Source organism: the organism of the source record quoted next, unplaced genomic scaffold (genome assembly GCF_019419815.1).
Source record: "Pyrus x bretschneideri cultivar Hongxiangsu unplaced genomic scaffold, Pyrus_bretschneideri_v1 Contig6, whole genome shotgun sequence".
Lineage (NCBI taxonomy): Eukaryota > Viridiplantae > Streptophyta > Magnoliopsida > Rosales > Rosaceae > Pyrus > Pyrus x bretschneideri.
Window position 1 is genome coordinate 8,266,756 of NW_025999798.1, and position 24,786 is coordinate 8,291,541.

General features: G+C 37.7%; 4 protein-coding genes and 1 pseudogene across 5 annotated transcripts; 2 read left to right on the plus strand and 3 right to left on the minus strand.

Annotated features, from left to right (window-relative positions):
- Window positions 1–1,329: 1,329 nt before the first annotated feature.
- Window positions 1,330–17,794, plus strand: LOC103943650 (heat shock factor-binding protein). Its single transcript, XM_048572018.1, is given in 5 exon segments — window positions 1,330–1,426; window positions 16,257–16,304; window positions 16,743–16,766; window positions 16,852–16,894; window positions 17,446–17,794. Coding segments are annotated over 5 exon segments (267 nt in total). The 5' UTR covers window positions 1,330–1,423; the 3' UTR covers window positions 17,595–17,794.
- LOC103943651 (MDIS1-interacting receptor like kinase 2-like) lies at window positions 2,612–5,153 on the minus strand. Of its 2 annotated transcripts, XM_018646570.2 has the most exons (3): window positions 4,022–5,153; window positions 3,249–3,658; window positions 2,612–3,019 (listed from the first exon to the last, which is right to left on the minus strand). In XM_018646570.2, exons 1-2 carry the CDS (start codon window positions 4,761–4,763, stop codon window positions 3,261–3,263), a joined length of 1,140 nt encoding a protein of 379 aa, XP_018502086.2. In that variant the 5' UTR covers window positions 4,764–5,153; the 3' UTR covers window positions 2,612–3,019; window positions 3,249–3,260. The 2 variants fall into 2 exon arrangements, with proteins under 2 accessions (XP_018502086.2, XP_048427974.1); XM_048572017.1 differs by lacking the exon at window positions 2,612–3,019 and having other exon boundaries at window positions 3,056–3,658; window positions 4,022–5,152.
- A 1,508-nt stretch (window positions 17,795–19,302) lies between the features above and the next one.
- Window positions 19,303–19,887, minus strand: LOC103943649 (rapid alkalinization factor). Its single transcript, XM_009353977.3, has one exon. It carries the CDS (start codon window positions 19,831–19,833, stop codon window positions 19,444–19,446), a length of 390 nt encoding a protein of 129 aa, XP_009352252.2. The 5' UTR covers window positions 19,834–19,887; the 3' UTR covers window positions 19,303–19,443.
- A 2,078-nt stretch (window positions 19,888–21,965) lies between these two features.
- Window positions 21,966–23,362, plus strand: LOC103943647 (40S ribosomal protein S21-2). Its single transcript, XM_009353976.2, has 4 exons — window positions 21,966–22,118; window positions 22,221–22,292; window positions 22,394–22,526; window positions 23,103–23,362. The coding sequence occupies exons 2-4, from the start codon at window positions 22,243–22,245 to the stop codon at window positions 23,163–23,165; spliced, it is 246 nt and encodes an 81-aa protein (XP_009352251.1). The 5' UTR covers window positions 21,966–22,118; window positions 22,221–22,242; the 3' UTR covers window positions 23,166–23,362.
- A 92-nt stretch (window positions 23,363–23,454) lies between these two features.
- LOC103943723 lies at window positions 23,455–24,711 on the minus strand (annotated as a pseudogene).
- Between the last annotated feature and the right edge of the window lie 75 nt (window positions 24,712–24,786).

Consider the following 24,786-nt stretch of genomic DNA (forward strand, 5'->3'; position numbering starts at 1 on the left):
ATAAACTTAAAACTAATAAATTATTGAGGGGTTATGTTTAGTCACTTCGATTGGAGATGATATATGAGTATAGTCTGACACTGCTCATTTAAAGATAATTTTTTGGGGAGAGTATAATTCTAAACGGGGTTATATTTAACTCTTTTGGTTAGATATGGCCTAAGTTGTGGAAGCCAAAAGGGTTTGGCCAAGGCCTTGTACTTGGAGCCTGAGCAAAAAAGGAGAATTGTGATTGTGGTTAAGGAGAGGGGGATTGCAATCCCGATGGATAGAGACCGGAGAGCTCTTTTGGCTTTGGAGTTTTTGGTGTATTGTTTGGTGGTGATGGTGGGGGGATGGATTGGACATTGTTGAATCGGTGGTGGAGGAGGGGATTGGAAGCAATGGATGGCAAGAAAATTGTGGGCGAGAAGGGGATCGGATGTTACCAAAAAGACACAAGGTTTAAATGATGATAATATCGGGACCAAAAGTAATGAACGTTAATGGAGCAAATTTTGGGTTTTTTTTCTTAGAATGTGGCTTGGTATGCGAAATTGCTTTCTTTTCTTTTTGGCAAATTAACCATTAAAAAAAATATGGAAGGGACTTATGTAGTTCAAGTGCTCAATAAAATTTATTCCGGTGACGTAGAGTTTGTGTTCAATTTCTGCTTCCTAAGTATTGTTTTGACAATAATGATTTATATGACACTGATACATTTTCACAGTGGTGTTATGTACCTAAAATAGAAAGACATGTGTTGCTTTCTCTTTATGTGTCCTTGTATAATTTGCACAAAATACGCGGCAGTAGCACATCGTGCCATATAAATTACTCTCCACGTGACAAACTCTATAAAAGAAGAAAATGTTATTTAGCAGTCATAAGGGCTTTTGACAACATTTGGTAAAAGAATTTAAAAAGCACCTCTAGTTCGTAGAAATGTTTTTTTTAGAAAAAAAAGGTACTTGACATGTGCTTCCCTTGTTCGTGAAGCACCTCAAAGTACATCCATTTGTATAAGAAAAAAATAACTTAATAAAAGGACAAGAGAGTAAAATTTGTCCGTTAAGTAAAAAAAGAAGGTAATTTTATTCCAATAAGTAATTGCCACTTAGTATTATGATATAGCGGTCTTCATCTTCACTTATAAGTAAGATGTTTTAAGTTTGTTTCTTGCTGAAAGGTGAATTTGAACTACGTTATTACTAATCCATTGTGAGGCTAATCTCATCCCATCCTTCTATTGTTGATAATCTCGTTTGTTAAAAAAAAAAAAAAAAATTCCAAGAAGCAATAGGGACAAATTGGTAATTGGCAGCTTTTATACCAATTCCCCTCCTTCCAACCAAGTACTACGTATACGCCTTTCTCCGCTCCCTGTACTCACTGCACTGCACAACCGAGGGTCTCCAAAACATTCCCCACAGAGACTTCGAACATGGTAATTTCCCTTTTACTCGTCAATGCATTCTGTAATTTTCACTTATTTGATCTCATGTACACTGATTTCATTAGGGTTTCGAAAATTTCACTCACTTTCATCGGTAAATGCGTTGCTAATGGACTCCGATCTGTTATTTTATGCCGTATATTTCTATTTTACCAATCTCGTACTGTTTTGCTGCTTTGAAAAAGTTTGAATTCTATCGATTTTGCGAGCCATTTTCGTTTTGTATTTAGCGTTCTGTTTGGTTGCTGAGAAAATTGGTGTGTGTGTGTGTGAAAACATTTGCATTGTTTCTGCAATTTTAGTTTGGAAATTCAATTCGTATGGCAAGTAGTTCTGATGTGATAGTTGTTGTGATGGAATTTGAGTACTTGCTTTTCGTTCGCCAAATCCCTACTTGTTTTCGTTAGCATGTTTATAGTTGTTGTGATGGAATTTGAGTACTTACAGCTCTAACTAAAGTTCATCAGACTCAAATAATTTTGGAATTCCTTGATGGTGTGATATTTACGGTGTTGCAGTAAATTTGGTAGCTTGGTGGGTACTCATTGAATTGTAACTAGAGGAGCACTTATTAAGTGGGGTTACAAGTAATGAGAGATCCAGACCTGTAAGAAATGGTATAATCATACCCAATTTCAATAACCACAGAAGTAGTAATTCTCTCCCCCAACCCCAAAAAGTGCTGTATCCCCTTTATACTATGCACCAATGCCTATATCTATATGACCGATGAGGCAACCGTTAATTATCTGAAACACAGTTCATACATGTACGTCTTATAATTTGGGTGAAATATAGACAGTCACGTGGTCATATTCTAAGTACACTGGAAAATTGTTGGTAGATCATTGATTTATGTGCGAGCTTTGCAAACATTGTTAATTAACTAAAATTCTAAAATTAACGAACATAAAACAAATTCGCATAAATACCAAATACGAAAAACTAAATACTGAAATCCGGGATGAGATTTCACAAAGGTGGCCAACCATGGGGTTAGGGTTTTGCCCAACACATGGAGGCTTCCCATTGGCCAAGGTTGTATCATCCATAGGATGGATGAGGAAAGAATTATCCCGAGATACTTATTTAGGAGATAACATCTTGGGATTGTGAAATGAGCGCTTTGGTGATTAATTCTATCTTTCTGATGAGCTGTTTTGGGATTTCCTTGAGACTTGCAACACGGGATCTTGTTTGGGTTCGCGTGAAGTGGGTGAAGGGATAGAGCAGCCATGAACCATGTAGTGAAGCTGCTAAAGCTGGGAAGAGAGCCATCAAATTTCACCCGAGTTACTTCATGCTGGGGTTCACCTTTCCCATGCCGAATCTTTTCTAGGAGGTGATCTGCTCCATGAAATGTGCTCTTGCTTAATGTTTTGTACATGAACATGGAAAAGCATGTATATGTACTACTAGTCTACCAATTATTAATGTAATGACTGGTATTCTTTTTGTTTCCTTCAGCATACTTCTCCAGATTTTTACTTGCTTCAACTTTACATATCGCCGTGTCTTCGAAATTCCAGCGCACAACTCAATCAGGCTAACTCGAATCATCCGATATTGAGATTTATTCATCATCTAATGACAACAGGTTCAATTAGATTGGCAATGCAATTTGGGTGCTCTTTGTCAGAACATGCATAGAGTATCTAAAATTTTAAATCATGCAAACAAGTACGTAAAAGTACATAGAGCCATAGCAAACAAGTGCATGAAATAAATTACAATAACAGAAACATCTACAAAGAAACTTTCTTCTAAAAGGAAGACTCGGTGTAGGGAAAACTTATTTATAGGAAATACCCACTTTCTTTGATTCTCATGCAGTTAAAGGATCCAGAGCAAGCAATTCGCCGCAGGTTATCATACGTAATGGCTTTGACAAATGCAGCTTCTGAGTTGAGAGGAGTTGAGAAACTTGTTTCATTGTTGGACGAGATTGCGGACTGGGATGCAAGCATGAAAACGCAATCTTCACAAGAGAGAGAACTTCCCTTGCTTCTTGATGCGTTGGAGGCGAAATGCGTTGGTCCAGAACATCCACAATTGGCATTTGATGGGTTGGTAATGCAGATGATGATGACGAGAACGAATAAGGCATTGTTGAGAATGATGAGAAAAAATCTCCGGGATGCCTTCCCATAATTATTTCAAATGTGACCACTCCAAAGCTATAAACATCGCATTTCTCATTTACTTCCATTGTATATGCAAGCTCTGTTCAAAATAAGCTCATAGCAGTGGGATAATTGGTATGGGTATATAATAAACAATATAAGACTTCGATGTCTAGAACATTTTGTCATCATGAAGAAAAATGGAGGAGAAATTTATTTTGATCACTAATTTAATCTTAATATAAAGCAAGCAGATTCTAGATCACCAGTAACAACCAGATTATCTTGTACATAATCACAAAGTTCTATTCCAAATCAAAATGTAACTCCTGCCTATGGACGAAAATGAATAGTATTCAGAGCAAAGTTATCCCAGAATAAATTAAGAAATTTATGCAAGATGTCAAAATCATTGGTCTAAAAGAAAAAACAAAATAATATATAGAACAAAGAACAATTTTACCTGGTGCAATATATCCATACGTGCCTGCAACGGCAGTCCAATTAGTTGAGTCTCGATTCAAAAACTTAGTAGTGCCAAAGTCTGAAACAACGGTCTCATATTCAAAATCCAACAAAATGTTCTTGCTTGATATATCCCGGTGAACAATTGGTTGCACAACGCCGTGGTGCATATATGCCAAGGCATGAGCTACACCGTTAACAATATTCACCCTTTTTCTCCATCCCACTTCTTTAGCTTCTTCATCTTTGCTCAAAATTTTAGCCAAGCTACCTCTTTCAAGAAACTCGCACACCAAGAACGAGTGCCGGTGGTGCAAACAAAAACCATAAAGCTTCACAATGTTCCGGTGTCTTATCTCTGTCAGTGCTCTTATTTCATTCAAGAATCCCTCCTCCAAGTTCTTCTCGCCATCCCACAATTGATGGAGTTTCTTCACAGCCACTGTGACGGTAGATGACAACTTTGCTTTGTATACGCTTCCTTGTCCTCCACTTCCGATGCAATATATGGAATCAAAGTCTTCTGTCACCCTTGTGATTTCCTCATACATTGATTTTCCATCAAAATTCAAAACTGAAAACGATACTTCTTTATGCATGCTTTTTTCTCCTTTATCCTGATGCTTCTTCTTTCTTTTCACTACGAAGACAATTATTGTACAGATAGCAGCAAGAATGTAAAGTGCTGCTAAAAAGGTGAATGTGATTACAAATAGCAATTGAAGCGTGCTGTCAACCATTGAGTGATTCTGATCCAAACCGAGCTCAATAAGAGATTTTTGTAGAGATAGAGAAGGGTAAGGTTGAGGTATTCAAGATTGGGGAAGGACAAGAATGAAATTCCGTGCAGCGTACCTTGTGTACTGGAATTGGTAAGGTTTATCGCAATGACACTTCCAGCAGGATTGCATGAAAAGATAAAGATCTCATGGCCTCTCTGTTCAATTTTGTGTACATATTATAGTCTACTTCTAGGGCTTATCATAATCCTTTCACTAGCTATTCAAATTAATTCGACCTGCACAAAGAAAAAGGGGTGGGAGAGAAGAACAAAAATACAGGACTTGCAGAATGTTCTGTTTTCCACAAGAAATTGACATCTCCATGGTTCAGACCATGGAAAAGTCTTTCCAATTAATATTTTGTTTCATGACTTTGGAGTCCTCCATAAATTAACTTACTCCAAGTCAAAGTCTTTGTCTCTTATATATATACGTTACATGCAATTTGGCAATTTGTCTTCAAATTTTTTCTTCAAAGATGCCTGCAGGTCTGCTACCTGAATGATGTTCAATTGACACATGATTGATTGAAAATCATTCAATTCTGAAATGGACTTGTTTCGTAGTATGCAATGCGTGTTGCATAAGTAATAATTCAATTCTGAAATGGATCGAGGGGAAACGACTTTGTAATCATTCTAATATACATGAATTTCAATTAATTATTGATGGAATAGCCAAATACCAGAATATTTAAAACACTGCTGAATAAACCCCCTTTATAATCTGCATCAATGCCTATATCTATATGATTGATGAGGCAACCGTTAATTATCTGAAACACAATTCATACATGTATGTCTTATAATTTGGGTGAAATATAGACGGTCACGTGGCCATATTCCAAGTACACTGAAAAATTGTTGGTCGATTAGTAGTTTTAAGTATTTGATTTATGTGCGAGCTTTGCAAACATTTTTAATTAACGAAAATTCAAAAATTAACGAACATAAAGCAAATTCGCAAAAATACCAAATACGAAAAACTAAATATTGAAATTTGGGATGAGATTTCACAGAGGTGGCCGCCCATGGGGTTAGGGTTTTGCCCAACACATGGAGGCTTCCCATTGGCCAAGGTTGTATCATCCATAGGATGGATGAGGAAAGAATTATCCCGAGAAACTTATTTAGTAGATAACATCTTGGGATTGTGAAATGAGCGCTTTGGTGATTAATTCTATCTTTCTGATGAGCTGTTTTGGGATTTCCTTGAGACTTACAACACTGGATCTTGTTTGGGTTCGCATGAAGTGGGTGAAGGGATGGAGTAGCCATGAACCATGTAGTGAAGCTGCTAAAGCTGGGAAGAGAGCCATCAAATTTCACCTGTATTACTTCGTGCTAGGGTTCACCTTTCTCATACCGAATCTTTTCCAGGAGGTGATCTGCTCCATGAAATGTGCTCCTGCTTAATGTTCTTTGAACGCGTTGTGCATGATGTTGGCGTTTTCAAACTTGAGCAGATTATTCGACTTGGGGCTAACCGTGCGACAGTGCGTGATGCTTCAGCAAGCCAAAAAAGGCTGCAGTGCTTGCGTAATTTGAATCCCTAATCCATGCCTATATGCCTATTGTATCTTCATTTTTAAAAATTCGTGGTATGCTCACAAATTCTAACAAGGCTTATTTTTTTGGTATGTCCCATGGAACTTGAACTTAATCCCACTTTCTCCTTTGAAACAAAAATATCACCGCTTTACATGATGTAACTCAATTTTCGCTTCACTTTGGTTGGATTTGTCTATTCTGTCGAAATACGGTGACATGGAAGGGTAATTTAGTAATTTCATTCTACACGGTTTATTTTTGTTGCCATGTCACCACAGAGAATGGCACTCTAAGTGCCACCTAGGATGAAATTACTACATTATCCTTCCATGTTAGCATATTTGACGGAATGGATGGAATACGACCAAAGTGAAGGTGAAAATTGGCTTAGGGTGTAAATTGAGATTCAGTTGTTTGGTACCAAAACTAAGCCTTTTAACGCTAATATGCCCTCCTGTGTTTTGGAGTCTTTCTTTTTGTGTTGTGCTGGTTTTTCTCATGACTTCATTTAATGTCCTTTTCATTTGTTTCTCACTTCACATGGTTTAAGTGGCCTTAAAAATGAGCGTGTTCGTTGGGTTAATTGATTGAAGAATTGCACATGCAAGATTGAAAGATTATTCAATTCTGAAATGGACTTTTATGATGGTTCGAGGAAGACTTACGGAATTTTTCATAGGTACGCCTGATCAAGTCGGTCTTTGTGTATTTTCTGCGCTTGTTGAACTTAAATGAAATTTGATGAAATGAACTTTTGATTGAAGTGAGTTTTTACGAATAAGATGGAACGAGTTCTTAATCGATTGTTATTGTATTATGAAATGAAGTTGATGAAATAAACTTATGATGGAAGTGAGTTTTTTATGAATAAGATGGAACGGGTTTTTAATCGATTGTTATGGTATTATGAAGAGATCTGTTGCTGGTCGCTCTTACAAACCACGAAACAGAGCAATGATGCATGCCAATCTGATGAACAACTACTTCAACCCCAACTCGGTGTACATGTTACTTAATGTTATTTAATATTGTTTAATATTGTTTAATATTGTTTAATGCTGCTTCATGTTACTTAATGTTATGTAATGTTTAATGGTTTAGGAAGGTATAGGGAAAAAAATAAAAAATTTTAAACAAATTTTGTAAAAATAAAAAAATAAAAAATAACGGATAGCTTACCGTTGCATTTGAATTCCAGCCTGCCCCGGGGCCGATTTGCTGGCTCATTTGGGTCGCCCGGTTGGCCCTTTGGCCCTTTTTTGTCCAGTGGGGCCCACGAGACTTTTGGCCTGATCCTCGGTTAGAGACGATTTTAGGGCTATTTTCAGACCTCTGACCCTTTGGATTCTTCGGTTGAAGATGACCTTATGTGTATCAAACGAGCCCAAAGATTAGGGATGAAACCATTATTTGGAAATGGAGCTGGCTAGATTCTAAGCTTATTTTTGTTTTCTTCCCTCTATGAAAAATCTTGCTAAAATTTTGGCCAAATGAACTCTAACACATTGTATCATGTAATCTGAGTTTCTTAACTATTTCGGATTTTGATGGAAAAAAAAAAAAAAAAAAAAAAAAGAAGGAACAACATAACCATTTCGAATTTTGCTTTACTTTTTTTGGCTTGGGACATGGGGACAATAACCAAGGGAAAGGTGAGATGAAAGTGAAAAACAATTTAAAATATTTTTAGATCTTAGTTTTCATATTGTACGTCTTTCCTCGTACATTTTCTTCTACATCTCCCACAATTGTTACTCCACTCTTATATATATCCCACATTACTGTCATGTATTTCCTTCTCAAACACAAAAATTAAAATTAAAAATAGAAAACGAAATGGTTATCAATTGGACCTGTAATATTAGGGAGAACACAATTGTGTACCACATTTGGCACATCTTCCATTTGTTAGTCTCTAAAAAGTGTTTGAATTTTTTTTTAAAAGACTGGTCACATACATACATACATACAAATGGCAGTTATAGCAAAAGTGATAAGCATGCCTTGGTTGAAGTTGAACCCTTTTACCAGTTTATGAAAAGCATTCAGTCAAAGTATTTGAACCACTGCAAAAAGAGAGGGCATTCCTAAACTGACTTCAAAGTCACTGGTAATATTTTTGGATAGGGATGTGATATTCACACAAATGGCAGTTATAGCAAAAGTGATAAGCATGCCTTCGTTGAACTCTTTTACCAGTTTATGAAAAGCATTCAGTCAAAGTATTTGAACCACTGCAAAAAGAGAAGGCATTCCTAAACTGACCTCAAAGTCACTGGTAATATTTTCGGATAGGGATGTCATATTCACACACCTTCTTTTACTTTTCACACACTCTTCTAATATTTGGCCGTCGGATCGAATGAATTAAAGAAAATCAACGGATAGAAGTTAACAAGGGTGTGTAAGAAGTAAAATGTGATGTGTGGATAGCACACTCCTTTCGGATAATATTCTCCATAGGCATGCATCAGCATAACTTTTTCGGATCGCCTTTCTTTGAGAAGCATTTCTGTGCCCCAACACGAATTATAATTACTAGAGATATTATTACAGGTGAATTGAATCGAACAAGGAACACTGGATGTCCCTAAGCAAATTCATCCTTTTGAATTTTAAATTACGACGTACAATGGACAAGGGCATGAATATATATATATTGTCATAGCAAACAATTGCGTGAAATAAATCACAATAAGGGAAACGTCTACAAACTTTCTTCTAAAGGGAAGACTCGACAGAGGGAAAATCATTTATAGGAAATACCCACTTTCTCTAATTCTCAGCCAGTCAAAGGATCATGAACAAGCAATCACCGCAGGTTATCATATGCAATGGCTTAGCTTCTGAGTTGAGAGGAGTTGAGAAACTTGTTTCATTGTTGGACGAGATTGCGAACTGGGATGCAAGCAGGAAAACGCAATCCTCACAAGAGAGAGAACGTCCCCTGCTTCTTGATGCATTGGAGGCGATATACGTTGGTCCATAGCATCCATGATCGGCATTTGATGGGCTGGTAATGTAGATGACGATGATGACGAGGACAAAGAAGACATTGATAAGAATGACGAGAACATATCTTGGGGATGCCTCCCCATGACTATGCGACCACTCCAAAGCTATAAATATCACATTTTTCGTTCACTTCCATTGTATAGGCAAACTCTGCTTAGAATAAGCTCATAGCAATGGGATCATTAGTACGTGGATGTTATAATGACTTGATGAAGAGAAGCGTGGTGTGAAAGCTATAAGTTTATCAGTTTAGCATGAGAGAGAGAAAGAGAGTTTGCATGGATGCATGATGTTCTAGGTTGGATAATCTGAGTTTCCTGGGATGGTAACAAGGCTCCTAATGGCTAGGATGTTTAGATGAAAAGTTATAGAAAACACTAAGCTTGCAGGGGTGATGATTCTTGAGGTTTCAAGGATGTTTGCACTTAGGGAGCGATTTCCCTAGCTTGGTGCATCACCTTCTAACATTATTTCTCTCTCTGGCCTGTATTGTGTTCTTGGATCCCCTTCTATAACCCTTTGATCTCTCTTTTGTAGGTGAATCACTCGTTTCTAGGGTTTCTAAGGAATCTCTAATTGTGGTTGTCTTTCTTCCCATTTTCCCCTTGTTCTTCTGCCATTTCTGTTTTGGTGTAAAGTATCTAGGTGTTGCTACCCTCATGAACCCTGCACCGCGCCTTCTTCTCGAGGTGTTGCTTTCCGGGTCAGCCTTCCACAAGTGTTACTTCTAGTAATGTGTCTCTTGTCTTTGAGGCGTTGATCTTATGCGCGAGTTAGGAAGGGAAAGTTAGCCTCCTTCCTCATTAAATGCTTGCTCTGTTGGCCTTTTACGTGATCTTAGGGCTTAGAGTTTGGTTCCTTTCTAACTAGATTGGTTGGCTTGCTAGGGAATGAGGTAAACTAAGTCTATTCTATTTCAAGCTTGCCCATGTGGACTTCAAAGGTTATAGGCTAGGATCTTTGGGCTCCTAAGCAATTAAAAGTTTTCCATAATCTTGACTTTATACAGACCCGATAAACTTCAGTAACTATCCACACCACAATTCACTTGATAAGCCCTGGGCATTTGACTTGGGCTTATTTTAGCGTGAATACTGGTTACCATGATAAAGCTTGGTGTGACGAATATGCATGGGCATGGCATACTTTATATAGATGTACTATTTAATTACCGTAGTGTGGCATGATTGTGTGAATATATTCATTTCTCTATTTCGCACATTTGCATGTATTTAGGCTTGACTTTAAGCTTGTATAACAATTGGGCATCAAGACTTAATTGGGCTTGCATATGACATTTTTTGGGCCTCAACATTAGCCCTCTTGATTATTTGGGCTATGAGAAACCTTGAATAGGCTGAATAATCAAACTCAGTTCAAGACATTTTTAAATGTGGCCTTGCTGATGGAACTTTTCCCATTCCCGCATTGCAGCAACTAGCATAATGATGATGTACGCCCTTGTTTCCCATGGACGTCTCATCACCAGAAGGAAACGCTGGGTATTCCCTCATTCCTTCATGACAACTGCTTTAAACCTCTTTCCTTCCTAAGAGCAGTTCCACCCCAGCCTCATAGGCTGGCACCCAACCCAAAAAATGGACCGGCCTCCCCTGTTTTTGATCTACCCCAGCCTAAGCCAAGCCTTAGGCCGGCCTAGAATCGATAAACCCATGTGATAGCCTATCTAATGTCATGCTGACACTGGTGTGACATCAGAGGCCATTTAAAATTTTTTTTTGCTCCAGGCGCGTGGGCAGCACGCACGACTAGGTGCGCATCGCCAACAAGAAATCAGAGGTGGGCCCACTTGCGTAGGTGCACTTCAAACTGATGGGAGGGGCCCATTATGGGCCATTGGATTTTCAACGGTAAATTTTTTTTGAATTTTGACATCCAACAACTAATGATGTGGCTTAATCTGGACCGTCGAATATAGAGATCAACAGTCCACGTTTTTCCCCCATAAATTAAAAAAAAAAAGGCACAACGGTTAGAATTATGACCGTTGGCCACGTGTCAACGTATAGGCTGTTGGATTTGAATCTTTTTCAAATCCAACGGTCCATATTAATTACCTAAATTAAAATTTATAAAAAATTAATTAAAATTGTTAAAAATACATAAAAAATTAAAAAAAAAAAAGACTATGTGGAAGCTCATTGAAGATGTTACGTTGTGTGAATGATGGGTTCACACTACTCATGACCCGATTACAGGTAATGAGATGGATAAGCGAGAAATGTGGAGTAAAATTACGAAAGCGTTTTGTGATGTACATGGAAAAGACGGCAGAAGTAGTCAAGGTCTTCAAGGTCGTTGGAAAAAACTCAACGCATTCCTTACTTGTTGGAAAAACGCCATCTCTTAAGATTCCGATAATCTGTAGTGGGACAAGTTTAACGGATCAGGTGATGATATTTTTATTTATTTATATGTATTCCACCCGCATCAATATTTTAATTTATTTATTTGTGTTACTCCCACATTTTATAATACTGTTTTATCCCACATTTATAAACACTACAAGCACAAGCATTCTACAATGTGAAGAACCACAACAAATCATTCGACAAATGGGAATGTTGGTAAATTGTCAAAGATTGCCCTAGATACAGAATTGTGGCAACCGGTCCAGAAGTTGTCATGCACGACATGGGTCTACACAGTTCGCCAGAGGCAGACATCGCCGAACAAGAAGGCAACACATTTGAAGAGACGGAAGGGACGCCTGAAGAAGTGTCGGAGACCCAACTAACTCGTCAGTCCCTCAGGCCTCAAGGTAAAAAGACATTAAAGAAAAAATGTAGTTCTTCCAAAAATGACTACACTAAATATATGGACGAACTTGCTCGCCAAGGTGAACTGAACATGGTGCAGGAAGCGGATAGAGATAAGGAAAAAGTTGCTGTTATGGCAGCAATATTAGCAGTTACTGAGAGACGTGATGCGGCGGTTGAGAGACAAAGAGAAATACTTAATCGAGAGAATGAGATGATTAGAGAAGCACTTAATCGAGAAAAAGAGAATAAAGGATGGCTCAAGCAGATCATGACACTATGAACAAGCCTCTAGTAGGATTGTCTCCAAATTCAAAATATTTTTGGACATCAGAAAAAAAAAGACGTGGTGCGAAAGAGGCGTACAAGAGATGCGGAAACAAGTCGAGGGGGTTCTAGCTACACAAATCCTAGCAACAAAGATCCTAGCACCACATATTCTAGCTCCACAGACTTTGTATAATTTCGTATTTATTTGTAGTACTTTATTTAATTTCGTCTTAATTTTTTAGTACTTGTGTAATTTCGTCTTTATTTTTAGTACTTTATGTAATTTCTTATTTATTTTTATTAATAGATGTAATTTCTTATTTATTATTAATATTTTGTGTAATTACTTATTTATTATTAGTAATTTGTGTAATTTCTTATTTATTTTTAAAACCCATCAAATAAGATTACATAAACTCATCAAATAAACTTAAAAAAAAAACACCAATTAAATTCACATAACCTCACCAAATAAACTTAAAAAAAAAAAACACACTAAATAAGATTACATACACTCACCAAATAAACTTAAAAAAAAACACCAATTAAATTTACATAACCTCACCAAATAAACTTAAAAAAACACACTAAATAAAATTACATAAACTTAAAAAAATACACTTTATTCTTCAACCACAAGCTCATTTTAATTATCTTCACCTTGTTGCAATCCTCATTGATGCTCAATCAAGTCATTCTGGCAGCTTATGTGCCAATATGAATCTTGCATAGAAGTGTGCCACTAAACGATCAATTCATTGTAACGTCCATCTCATTCCAACAACTCGTGTTGCACGGGTCTTTGGTCTGGTCATGAGCACAGTAAATACGTGTTTTTGAGTTGTTCATCGTATCCAGCTCGTATTCATCGACAACATCATAATCATACTAATCTTCTCCAATCATGTTATGGAGAATAATACATGTCATCATGATGGATCGAAGAGCCTCAATATCAAACATTCTAGCAGCAGCCCTAACAATCGCCCAACGAGCTTGCAGGATACCAAAATAACGCTCCACATCCTTCTTACACCCCTCTTGACATTTTGCGAAGTATTTTTCTTTTTCACTCTGTGTATGTGACACTGTTTTGACAAACGTTGACCATCTTGGGTAAATGCCGTTTGCAAGGTAGTATGCTCCATCATATTTATGGCCATTAACCCAATATGTGCATCTCGACGCTTTTCCTTGTAGCAGTTCGTCGAACACTTGAGATTGGGCAAGGATATTTAGGTCATTTTGAGCTCCTGGAACACCAAAAAAAGCATGCCAAATCCATGTATCAAATGAAGCCACTGCTTCCAAAATTATACTTTTGGCTCATTTTCTGTGGCCATATGCTCCTTGCCACGTACTTGGACAATTTTTCCAAGTCCAGTGCTTGCAGTCGATGCTTCCAATCATGCCAGGGAAGCCTCACATCTCACCCTTCCTCAAAAGCCTTCGCATGTCCCTTGGCGTGGGTTTCCAGAGGTACTCATTGGTGTAGAGGGCTTTAATTGTAGAGCAAAACCGCATCAGGAACTCCAGAACAATTGTTTTTCCCATCTTCGCGATTTCATCCACTTGATCTGAAGAAGCCTCGCATCTCACCCTTCCTCAAAAGCCTTCGCATGTCCTTTGACGTGGGTTTCCAGAGGTACTCATTGGTGTAGAGGGCTTTAATTGTAGAGCAAAACCGCATTAGGGACTCCAGAACAATTGTTTTTCCCATCCTCGCGATTTCATCCACTTGATCTGTAGATGCTCCATATGCAAGCATTTGCAAGGCAGCCGTAATTTTTTGCTCAGGAAAAAGACCTAGAACGTGAAAAGCATCCTCTTTTTGCACAAAGTATGGATCATGGTTGCAAATAACACTCATGATTTTGTCGAACAAACTTCGTTGCATTCTAAAACGACGTATAAAAACATAATCAGGGAATACGTTGTTGGGAATAAAATAATCTTCCAAGAGATCTTTACCTTGTCTTTCCCTTTTTCTATCGAAGTTTGAGGCACGTCTGAGTTTGGCTATCTGACCCACAACTTTCATGACACGACGGGAATGTGAGGCTATCTGCCTTCTATGGTCATCATCATCATCCTCCTCCATTGCAAAAGCCTCATCTTCACCTCCACCTTCCTCGAGATTGACCAATTACTCCTGTTGCGCCAACAATCTTTTATGTTGCTCTTCAAACTGTTTATACACTCTCCTTGAAGAAGACATTGTCAGAACTCAAGATTTGAAAACGATGAACAAGGATTCTGAGCTTAAAAGAATGATTGAATTTGGTGCGAGGATGGATGTAAGGATGTAAGGTTTATATGGACAAAAAAAGAAAGGATGAGATTATGGACAATGCCACGTGGCACTACGTGATTGGTTAAAAATCTTATCGAAATCTTGGCTAAATTATTGTAAACAGATAGTGACACGTGGCGCATCAGGATTGGTTGAAAATCTTAGTGGAAATTTATTCACAAAGTAGTACATTCGGATAATGAAACGTAGCGTGACAAGATGGTTAAAAATCCTATCCGAAATTAAAACTATTCTATTTATTTATTATTTTATAAAAAAATTTAAAATTTTTAAATGGGCTAGGTACCGGCGCATTTTGTAGGTGTGGAGATGCATTTGGCCTATTACTGTTCATTGAGGTCTATCACTATTCACTAAGTGGATCAAATGGGCTGAGTGCTGGTGCATTTTGAAAGTTTGAATTCTGTCGATTTTGCGAGTCATTTTCGTTTTGTATTTAGCGTTCTGTTTGGTTACTGAGAAAATTGGTGTGTGTTTGAAAACATTTGCATTGTTTCTGAAATTTTAATTTGGAAATTCAATTCGTATGTCAAGTAGTTCTGATGTGATAGTTGTTGTGATGGAATTTGACTACTTGCTTTTCGCTGTTCGCAAAATCCGTACTTGCTTTTCGGTAGCATGTTTATAGTTGTTGTGATGGAGTTTGAGTACTTACAGCTGCTAACCAAAGTTCATCAGACTCAAATAAATTTGGGATTCCTTGATGGTGTGATATTTACGATGTTGCAGTAAATTTGGTAGCTTGTGGGTACTCATTGAATTGTAACCAGTGGAGCACTTATTAAGTGGGGGTACAAGTAATGAGAGAAGCTCAGTAGTGTCTTCTACTACTTTAGTAAGGAGAATCGGGTAAAGGCTGGAGGACCCTGCAATGGTGTGGGTCAGTGGTGTGACATACGCGATTATCATCCTGAAAGTGTCCAATGTCGATACAGAATTCACAAACTTATGCATAATAGTGTATGGGGAAAGTAATGCATGTTCTTTGTGGAAGCTTGACATGTAAAGATTAGAGAAGGGTGGAGCAAGTACTTTTACCATATTATGGTTACAGACAATTGCATTGATATGCCTGTTGGCAAAAGTTTCAATATTATTTGTTAGAGTTTGGAGTTTCTGGAACAAATTTGTCTTTGGTGAATTTCGGAATCTTATACAAAGGTTGAATGAAGTTCGTTCATCTTCCCTTCAGTACATGAGATATCAAGGGCACATTTGTAAACTTGTTGGATGAGATAAAAATAAAATGTTTGGGGGCAAGATCTGGGCTTACATGTCAGTGACATGTCCAGTTGGGTGAAAGGGCCCATACTGTGCAGCCCGTTGTAGCCTTTGGGGGTCAAAATAGAAGTCAGTTAAACTACAGTCGCTTCACATTTATCAACTGAAAATGGTTTCCTCCCAAGTTCCTTTCATATGAACTTACTGTATATTTTGTCTAATCCAGCACCATGGTATGTACTAATAGTTATACTATTGATGACATTTTGGTGAAGTAGCTTATCTATTTATTTTTTGGCAGGATGATACAGATGACCCGAAACAAAGCACTGCTGACATGACAGCTTTTGTGAGTTCCGGCTCTAGTTTTTTCGCTTTATATGTTAAATTAATTTGTACTACTTCTATATGGCCATATGGATGAGTGGTGGGCATGTTGAAGATGATGGTTATGCGGCTTTTATGTATTAGGTATCCTAATCTTTCAATGATGACGGAAATTATTTAAAAGTTAAAACTGAACGATGAAGAGATTAGCAGTTGGTTAATTTGATGATTTGTTGTTTTTACCACTATTCACAAAACCATAATACAATATTAAGAGGCGGGCATTTTTTTTGGTTTCTCAATTATTGGTGTTTACCATGTATACTTGGTAGTTTTGATGCCCATATATTTACATAATATTGTCACTCCATTTGCGTATTAGTTTCATAGCTGAATTCTATACAGCAATCGAAATGCCACCAGATGGTGAGTTTTATACTCTTTTGTTTGGTTTTTTCAGGTCCAAAATCTTCTTCAACAGATGGTGAGTTTGTCATACATTTTGGGACGTTTTGTAATTGAAATGAAGTCCAATGGACTGTGTAACTTATGTTTTTTGAGTTGTGCAGCAATCCAGGTTCTAGACAATGTCCGACCCCATCATTACAAAGAATATCCTTATTGTATTGCTTGCTAATTTCAAATTGATCATTATATTATTGTACACTGGTTTTATGAATTATGTTATACTAGTTTTGTTATATGATATTAGAGAGCAAAATTATTAAGTTGGTAGCATTTGAATTTGGACCATTTGGCTGTCCTAGATTTCTGTTTTGCTTGCTTGGCAGCGTATGAGAAAATTACGTGAGAATCTTGAGGAATGTTATAGATTATGATTAATCCAATCATCTTTCGTTTTTTTCTGTCAAATTCTTCAGTTGGTGGACTCTGTGATTGGTGATACCTGTCATATTTATACTTGATTAATAAGGTTATATATGTTCTTTTAATTGTTGTGGGAACCATGTTTGTTTGACCTATATCTTTCTTGATCACATTTGAATTATTCTTTGCGCGGGACTTGTAATTTCTTTCGTACATTGACTGCGATGAGATATATGGAACCAGTATTATTGTTATTGTGATTATAAATACAAAAACTAAATAGATCACATTGGTTTGGATTAAATTGGTTTTTGGTTTCCTTGACCTTGATGCACTTGATGAGATGGGCAGCAGGATCGACGAGTTGGAGCAGAGCATCAATGACCTCAGAACCGAGATGGGAGTGGAAGGATCGCCATCTCCTTCAGCCTCGTTGAAGCAAAAAATAGAGCCCAAGTCAGCTCATGATTCAGGCAAGGAGTAACTATGTCATGTTGTGTTGCTTTAATCGATAGGGTGTGTTTACTGCCTGATTTTGAGCGTTCGTTTGGCTGTTCCATTTGGATCCAAATCATACTATATAGATGGTCACTCGGAGCAGATCTATACTCCATGGATTTGTAAGCAAGGCCAAATTTGATTGTCATTTTCTGACAGCAATGTAGGAAGCCCTTTTGATTCTCATTTCCTCGCATATATTTTCATGATGTGTCTTACTGGTGTGACGCCCTTTATCATTGAAAACCTTGGCACGAGGGGGGCTGAGTCTAATTTTGAGGGTTTATCGATCGACTAGCTCTTAATCTGATGGTACATCTCTTCTCAAAGAAGCCAGACATTCGAACCTCATTCCCCCAGTAATAATATTATTGATAGAGCATCTTCTTCTGTATCACATAACTTCGTACTTGTCCAGATTTGGTACGTTACTGAGGCAATATTCGTTGGTATTCCAAACGAATAATGTAATCTCATGTTTTTACTTTTCCACCCTAACGTAATATCATGTTGTGGTCCTGCCAGATTCCCAAATGTTGATTGTTTATGGAAGGCAAATGCGACAAAGACATATGAGGTGTTGATTTGATTTGATTGTGTTGTATGTCACAAAAAGGCTTAAAAGAAACCCATAATTCAATTGCGTGCTCTCACATCCACCGATCTGGACCTTCCGCAAGTGCATGTGGACGGCAATTGACGCTGAGATTCCCATTCCTACATTATATTATCACTATCCATCCATCCATCCATCCACCATATTAAAATGCCAATAAGAATGCGCTGGATTTGTGGCCCTAGGCAAACCCCAGCACCATACGAATAACGCTTGGACAATAACAATTTTCGTTTTTATTACGTGACACAATTTTTCTTCAATAGTGCATTGGATTGGACGGATAATGAATGATTAATATTAAAAATAAGAGTTTAACCCACTAACATTATAATTTGTCTAAAAAAATGTTGAAAATATGATATCTAACTGTTATGAAAATTAAATTTAACAGCTAAAACACCAATTAGTGCTACGTAGCATTGAAGCCATATCTTCCAAGTGTTTGTTCTAGTTTCAATATTTGGCATATGAAAGAGCTGTTATTGATACTCAACATTGCGAGATGTTATTGATACTCAACATTGATACATAACAATTGTTTATAACTAATTATTTGTTTGTTTTTGTTCTCTTGATAACTAACTATATGAATAAATGAAGTCAAATCGTGTGGTATGAACAAATAAATTTATTTTTCGGTAAAGGTTGTATTACTTTCTACAAAGTATCGACCTTTAGATTAACATCCACCCAAATTTGTACATAACTATATATAATCATATATGTATATATCTCTCATATCCCGTAACACATAATTATACGACCGGGCACACCAAAAAAAATATCCCACAAAACAGCCACAGCCGAAATTAAAATTTTGCATCTACATTTCATTTGCTTTAAAATCCAATCATGTTGTATGGTCTTGTTTGCACTATAGCAAGACAGTTGTACACCGCAAAGATACAGATCACACGCACACGCACCCAACAAATCTCACGTCCCGCAAGTACCCTTTACAACCCATTTACACGTTTTCTGGAATCTGGATTTTTATCACAAATAATAATAATAATATTATTATTTCCTCTTATTTTCATCACAAATAATCATAAATAAAAAAAAAAATACAAAATGGAAGAGCAACAATATTACAACATTTATTAAAATCTTTTCAGGTATATAACACACAATCACTCACTAGACCGTAAATAATATAAATTTTTTATAATTAAAAAGGAGGTGGAAATTAAATTTAAAAAAATAAAATTTGAAATTAGCGCCTGCAGCGAGTAATGGCGCTACAGCCGCGACGGTAGGGATTTGCCTGAGCCCCGGGTCGGCAGTTGTAGTAGGACGCGCCACGCCGCGAGCAGGGTACAGTGTTCCTCCTCAGCGCACCGTAGCTAATGTACCTCCTCCTCCAGGCTAAGATGCGCCGATTGATCTCCGAGTCCATCAGCATCTCCGCATCCTCGTCCTCGTCAGCTATCAGTCCCCCAGCCGCCGATCTCATCGAACCCCAGCTCAACTCGCCCAGCTGGTGGCCGCCGCTGCCGCCGCTGAAGTCAACGGCCGAAGCAATCGCTACCAAATGGGCGGCCAGGATTGCACAGATTAAGATGCAGCCAAAGAGTGATGGAGTTCTTGTTCTTGAGCTTCCCATTTTTTTTTGGGGATTTTGTCTAAAATATGAACTTTTTTAGAGGAACTGGGTTTGTGGAGTGGTTTGGCCTTATAAGTGACCTTTGGAGAGGAAATGCCACTTGTTTTGGGATTATTTACAGTGATATGCCACTTCACCGTCTTTGCCTTCAAGTTTAAGAATGCCAATGACTTTATGGACATCCACTAATCACGCTTTATCTTTGGGAGCTGTCATGATTAAACAAAAATAATAACGTTACAACCTTAATTTCTTCGTGATATCAGAATATGTTGATTCACGTGTAAAGCTTAACGGTCATGCATGTTTTACGTCATCCAATTCGTGTTGTTCACGTATTTAGCCTGAAAATTCGTCACACGTGAGAGAATGTGTGAGGATGTGAAGGTAAAAAAGTCTCACATTGGTAGAAAGAGAAACCTAACAAGAGTTTATAAGGAGTTTGACAACTACCAATATTGTCAATTAGCTTTATAGTGGAATATCAACTTCTTCAAACTGGCATTCATATTCTTCTTTTTTTTTATAAACACATTTATATTATTTCTAACTAACAATAACATTGTAAATTCGTACTAAATGGAGTGTTAGGTCGGATAAAAAATACGTGCTTCGACGTCAACTAATAATATTGAACAAGTGTGTTAGGGTTACAAGACAACACACATGAGATGATATATTAAGAGTATTTCATATTAAACGTGGAAGTCTTTTGTGTTTAAAATCTCCGAGACATCTACAACCATTGTCACTTTACTTTGAGTTCAATGCTCATTCTAACAGTACATAAGAGTATGTTATATATGCGGCCGGCCAAATTGCTACATGTGCTCCAATGTCACTCACGAAATCACATATTAAGAGGCATGATGAGAGTATCTCATATTGAATAATCAAACCTGAGTATAAGTGCTTAAAGAATTAATTTATAGTTGAATATTCACATATCAAAATCATTTTACCCTTTTTCATTGTGAAAATTACATTTGAAGTTAAAAGAGTGGAGGATGATTTAGGTAAAGTGCAAAGTAAATTCATTCCCCCTTGACATTGTAAAAGGAAATCACTTTCTCTCCCACTTGAGTTAGTGCATCGGGTTGTTGGAGAATTTGTAAAATCCTTTTTTTTTTTTTTTTTTTTTTTGTCGAATGTAATAGCTTTCAAATGCTTAGTTTGATTGCTGCAAATCCAAGGACTGAACCCAACAAGCTTGTAAACCAAACTTGTGGAAGCTACATGGTCAAGAAGAGGTTGAAATGTCTTTGTGTGTCTTTCTGACCTTCAAAAAGAGTGAATAACCATAACTTATCACCAGTTATTCTCTTAAGAAAAAAATAAATGCTTGTAAACCACTTCGAGTCTACAACTACATGCCAAGCTTAACTGGCAAAATAAGGAAAAAAGTTCTAAGGTTTCGTTCGTCAGACTAGGTGTTTGTGTGCAACACACGAAAAAGGCTCGATGTATTCCAATTTATTCGTCTATACTCGTGGTCCCACCTTTGTGGCCAAAATAGGTCCTAGTGTAAAAGTTAAAAACTTCTTTTAGAGGATTGAATGTGACTTTTGCCAAATTATGTTAGGTGGTGGACGTATCGACATTTTTCGAGCTATGCTGATGAGGCTTGTCGACCTATGCTAAGCAATGATGTCGAGGTCCAGCGACATCTGTTGAGCTCTTTTGAGCATCACTTTGCCGAGCCTTGTTGAGAAGTATCAGGCATGCATTTCATCGAACAATTAATAAACTCTATTGAGGCTCGTACCAGACTGTCATAGAGTTCCCAAAGGACCTTTCGAGCCGTTTCCCGTTTTTGGTAGGGTCCTAAGAGGTTGGGACCCAACATATCCCTTAATGGAACCCGCGCTTATTCCCTCGTAATTAAGAGAGACCGCATCGTACACAAAATTCTCTTCCAAAACACAGTGCCTAAAAAGTCTTTAACCCTTCCAAGTACATAATTGAAGCGTCTTAACGCACTGTGTCGGACTCTTACGTCCCCAGTCTAGCCCAAAGTCCAAAAATAGTCCCAATCCTCATGCCTTCCTAAATGGGCTAAAAAGCTGACCATCCAGTAACGGGTCCAGAACAGTATGCGCCATATGACCGTGGCATATAATTATTTGGGCCAATTGGGTTCATCTGACAGGCCCAGTGTTATAGTTATCACTGTCGCACTCCTCATTCGTATAAAAGCTATAACCCCTTGAGATTTTAGAAAACCCTAAAAAACGCAGAGCTTCTCACTTCTAGCAGCTGCCGCCACCGCTCCGACTTCCCCAAAGGTATAGATTTCTCCTCTCCTCCTTCCATTCCGAGTATTCTAATCCTCGCCGATTCGATCAATTCTGACATCCGTTTCTGTGTTTGGTGGATTTTGTTTCTAGGGTTATAATCTCGACCGCCAAGATGCAAAACGAGGAGGGAATCATCACCGAGCTCTACATCCCGAGGAAATGGTACCCATTCGAATCTAATGGGCGATTTTATTTTGTGCGACTGCTTTGTTTTTGGGATTGGGATTTTAGGGTTAAATTTTGTGGTGTTTCTTTGGATGCAGCTCGGCGACGAACAGGCTGATCACCTCCAAGGACCACGCGTCTGTTCAGATTAACATTGGGCATTTGGATGAGCATGGCATCTACACTGGCCAGTGCTCCACCTTTGCTCTCTGCGGCTACGTCCGTGCTCAGGTTTTGCCTTCTTTCCCTCGTTGTACTGTGTTAATATTTGTGCTTTTATTGGGCATTTGTGAATGTATTGGGTGATAAGAATGTGTACAACGGTTGCGGAAATTGATTATATTTGTGTGTTTTCTGTTGGATTAGTCTCATTTGGTTCTGTCGTTGGCTTTGTAAGATTGCATTCTTAAGCAATATTACAAAGTACATGAATTCAGAGGCTGGATTTGAACCCCACAACGGAGAAAATAACATACAAGTCACACATCGAATAAGTCTTGCTGCGGTTGTAAATCCTTAACTGTGCCGAAACAATCACTTTTTATTCAGCTATCATTTTTTATCGTATCGGGACACAAGTGCTACTACAGTTTTGGAAGTTGTTCGATTACTGATAAATTTTAAACAAAATCATATTGACGCCTACAGTCAAACTCAAAAATATTGGGTTACTAATGGTTTTTTATTAGGTTTTCAGTTGTTCTCAAATGATAATTAGCATCCTCTTATAATTTCGTATCGGTCATTTGCAATATTGATATTCCATCTGTTGTGCTCTGATTTCTTGTGCTTTCTTTTGTTTTGTAGGGAGAGGCCGACAGTGGTTTGGACCGTCTCTGGCAGAAGAAGAAAACCGAAGTTAAACAGTAGAAAGAGATGATTCTTCTTCAGTTAATGGGGATGAGTTGTTTAATTTCTGAACTAAATTATGTGATGTTGAGGGTTTTTTCTTATTCAATTACTACTGAACGTTGCAAGTAGTTCCCAACCTTTTGGTGTTCTTGAAATGGGCTGTTCTTTTGACGATTAAGTAGTGAAACTTCTACTCGTTGAGTACCTTAATTATATTTCTGGTTTCATAAAATTATTTCCACGGAATTTGCATGATTATCTTATGATCTATGTCAAAAATTGACCTCTGATGAAATCCAGGACAATACATGCTTTTGATCTAGTGACCCCAATATTTCTCTGACTCCTATAGGCATCGACATGGATTATGTTCTGTGGGTATTGCCTTCTCTAGCAAGTAACACAAGTTTAGATCCCCCTCACTTGTGAATTGTCATCAACTTTGTCAAGACTCGTGTGAATTGTCAATGCGTAGAATAATACGCAATGTTTTATCAATAGTTACGGAACATTTCCTCTCTGGATTCTGTTTCGCTCAACCCTTTCGATTTGTGACGGTTGAGCGAGTGCAGAAGCTTGAGGCCTTTCTGCCTGAAATCGACCCCATAATGCACCAAGATCGTGCTGTACACGTAGGTTGCTTCTATGTAACCCTTTGAGGCCGTTCTCTTTAGAGACTTGATTTCGATTTCTGTTCTCTTTCCTGTGAAGAGGTCGCACATCCCTTGCCTATACAAGTCCCTGACATTGCCGCGATCCCTGCAGTGTTCCAGTGATCGGGAGAGTTTTTTCCTTTCGCGCCAAGAAACCAGCGAGATCTTGCTGATGTGACCTCCTCCAATATTTGATTGTCCTGAGCGCTTTTGTTGAAATTCTTGCAACTTAACTTGGCCGAGTAAACATCATCGAAAGAGCGCACAGCAACCTTCGTGAGTCTTCGACAAAAAGCTCGTTTGGAAGACTGTATGGACGATGAGGCGTTTCGTATTTCTTCATTGATATCGTGAGAGGCCATTGACGATGCCTGAACAAAAGCCTTCTAGATATTGAACCAAAAAAAAAGCTTCCCTACGTTTTGTATCTTACTTTTGCCAAGCTTAAAAATACATTAAATTAGAATACAAAAACCCTAGTGAAAAGTACCTGAAGAGCAGAAGCCGAAGCCTCAAGAACTTGGGAAGGACAAAACGAAATCAGTTTGCTTTGCAGGTACAAGAAGCAATTAAATAATGTGATTATTATTGTGAAATAGTGTGAACGCCCATATGATCTGACTAAAGATGAAATGTAAGAAAAACAAAAACACTGCTAAAGATGTTCTATCTAATTTTGTTACTACTTAAGACATGGCTTCAACATGCATTAATTGGTATTCTAGACTTTTACACGTTAAGAACTTTGTACAAAGAGCATGCAATGTATGATTAGAAAACAAAAAAAGATGGCACAATACTATTACTTACTCAAGGTCATAATGGTCATTGCCTCTCCTTTCTACACTCATTTCGCCTAACATCAATAAAAGAAAAAAAGAAAGTGATACTTGGCATAAGAAAAAATTCCAAATTCGAATTACTCCAAGTCAATACTAATCAATGAGTTAAACTACGAATGTGTCTTGATAAAACTAGCATACTTC

Excerpts from the sequence above, each read along its gene's own strand:
- LOC103943651 (XM_018646570.2), bottom strand. The coding sequence starts at position 4,763 with ATGGTTGACAGCACGCTTCAATTGCTATTTGTAATCACATTCACCTTT. Across the intron at positions 3,659-4,021 it reads GTATGGATATATTGCACCAG|AGCTTGCATATACAATGGAA; the intron begins GTAAAATTGTTC and ends TATTTTGAACAG.
- LOC103943649 (XM_009353977.3), bottom strand. The coding sequence starts at position 19,833 with ATGGGAAGCTCAAGAACAAGAACTCCATCACTCTTTGGCTGCATCTTA.
- LOC103943647 (XM_009353976.2), top strand. The coding sequence starts at position 22,243 with ATGCAAAACGAGGAGGGAATCATCACCGAGCTCTACATCCCGAGGAAA. Across the intron at positions 22,293-22,393 it reads CTCTACATCCCGAGGAAATG|CTCGGCGACGAACAGGCTGA; the intron begins GTACCCATTCGA and ends CTTTGGATGCAG. Across the intron at positions 22,527-23,102 it reads GCGGCTACGTCCGTGCTCAG|GGAGAGGCCGACAGTGGTTT; the intron begins GTTTTGCCTTCT and ends TTTGTTTTGTAG.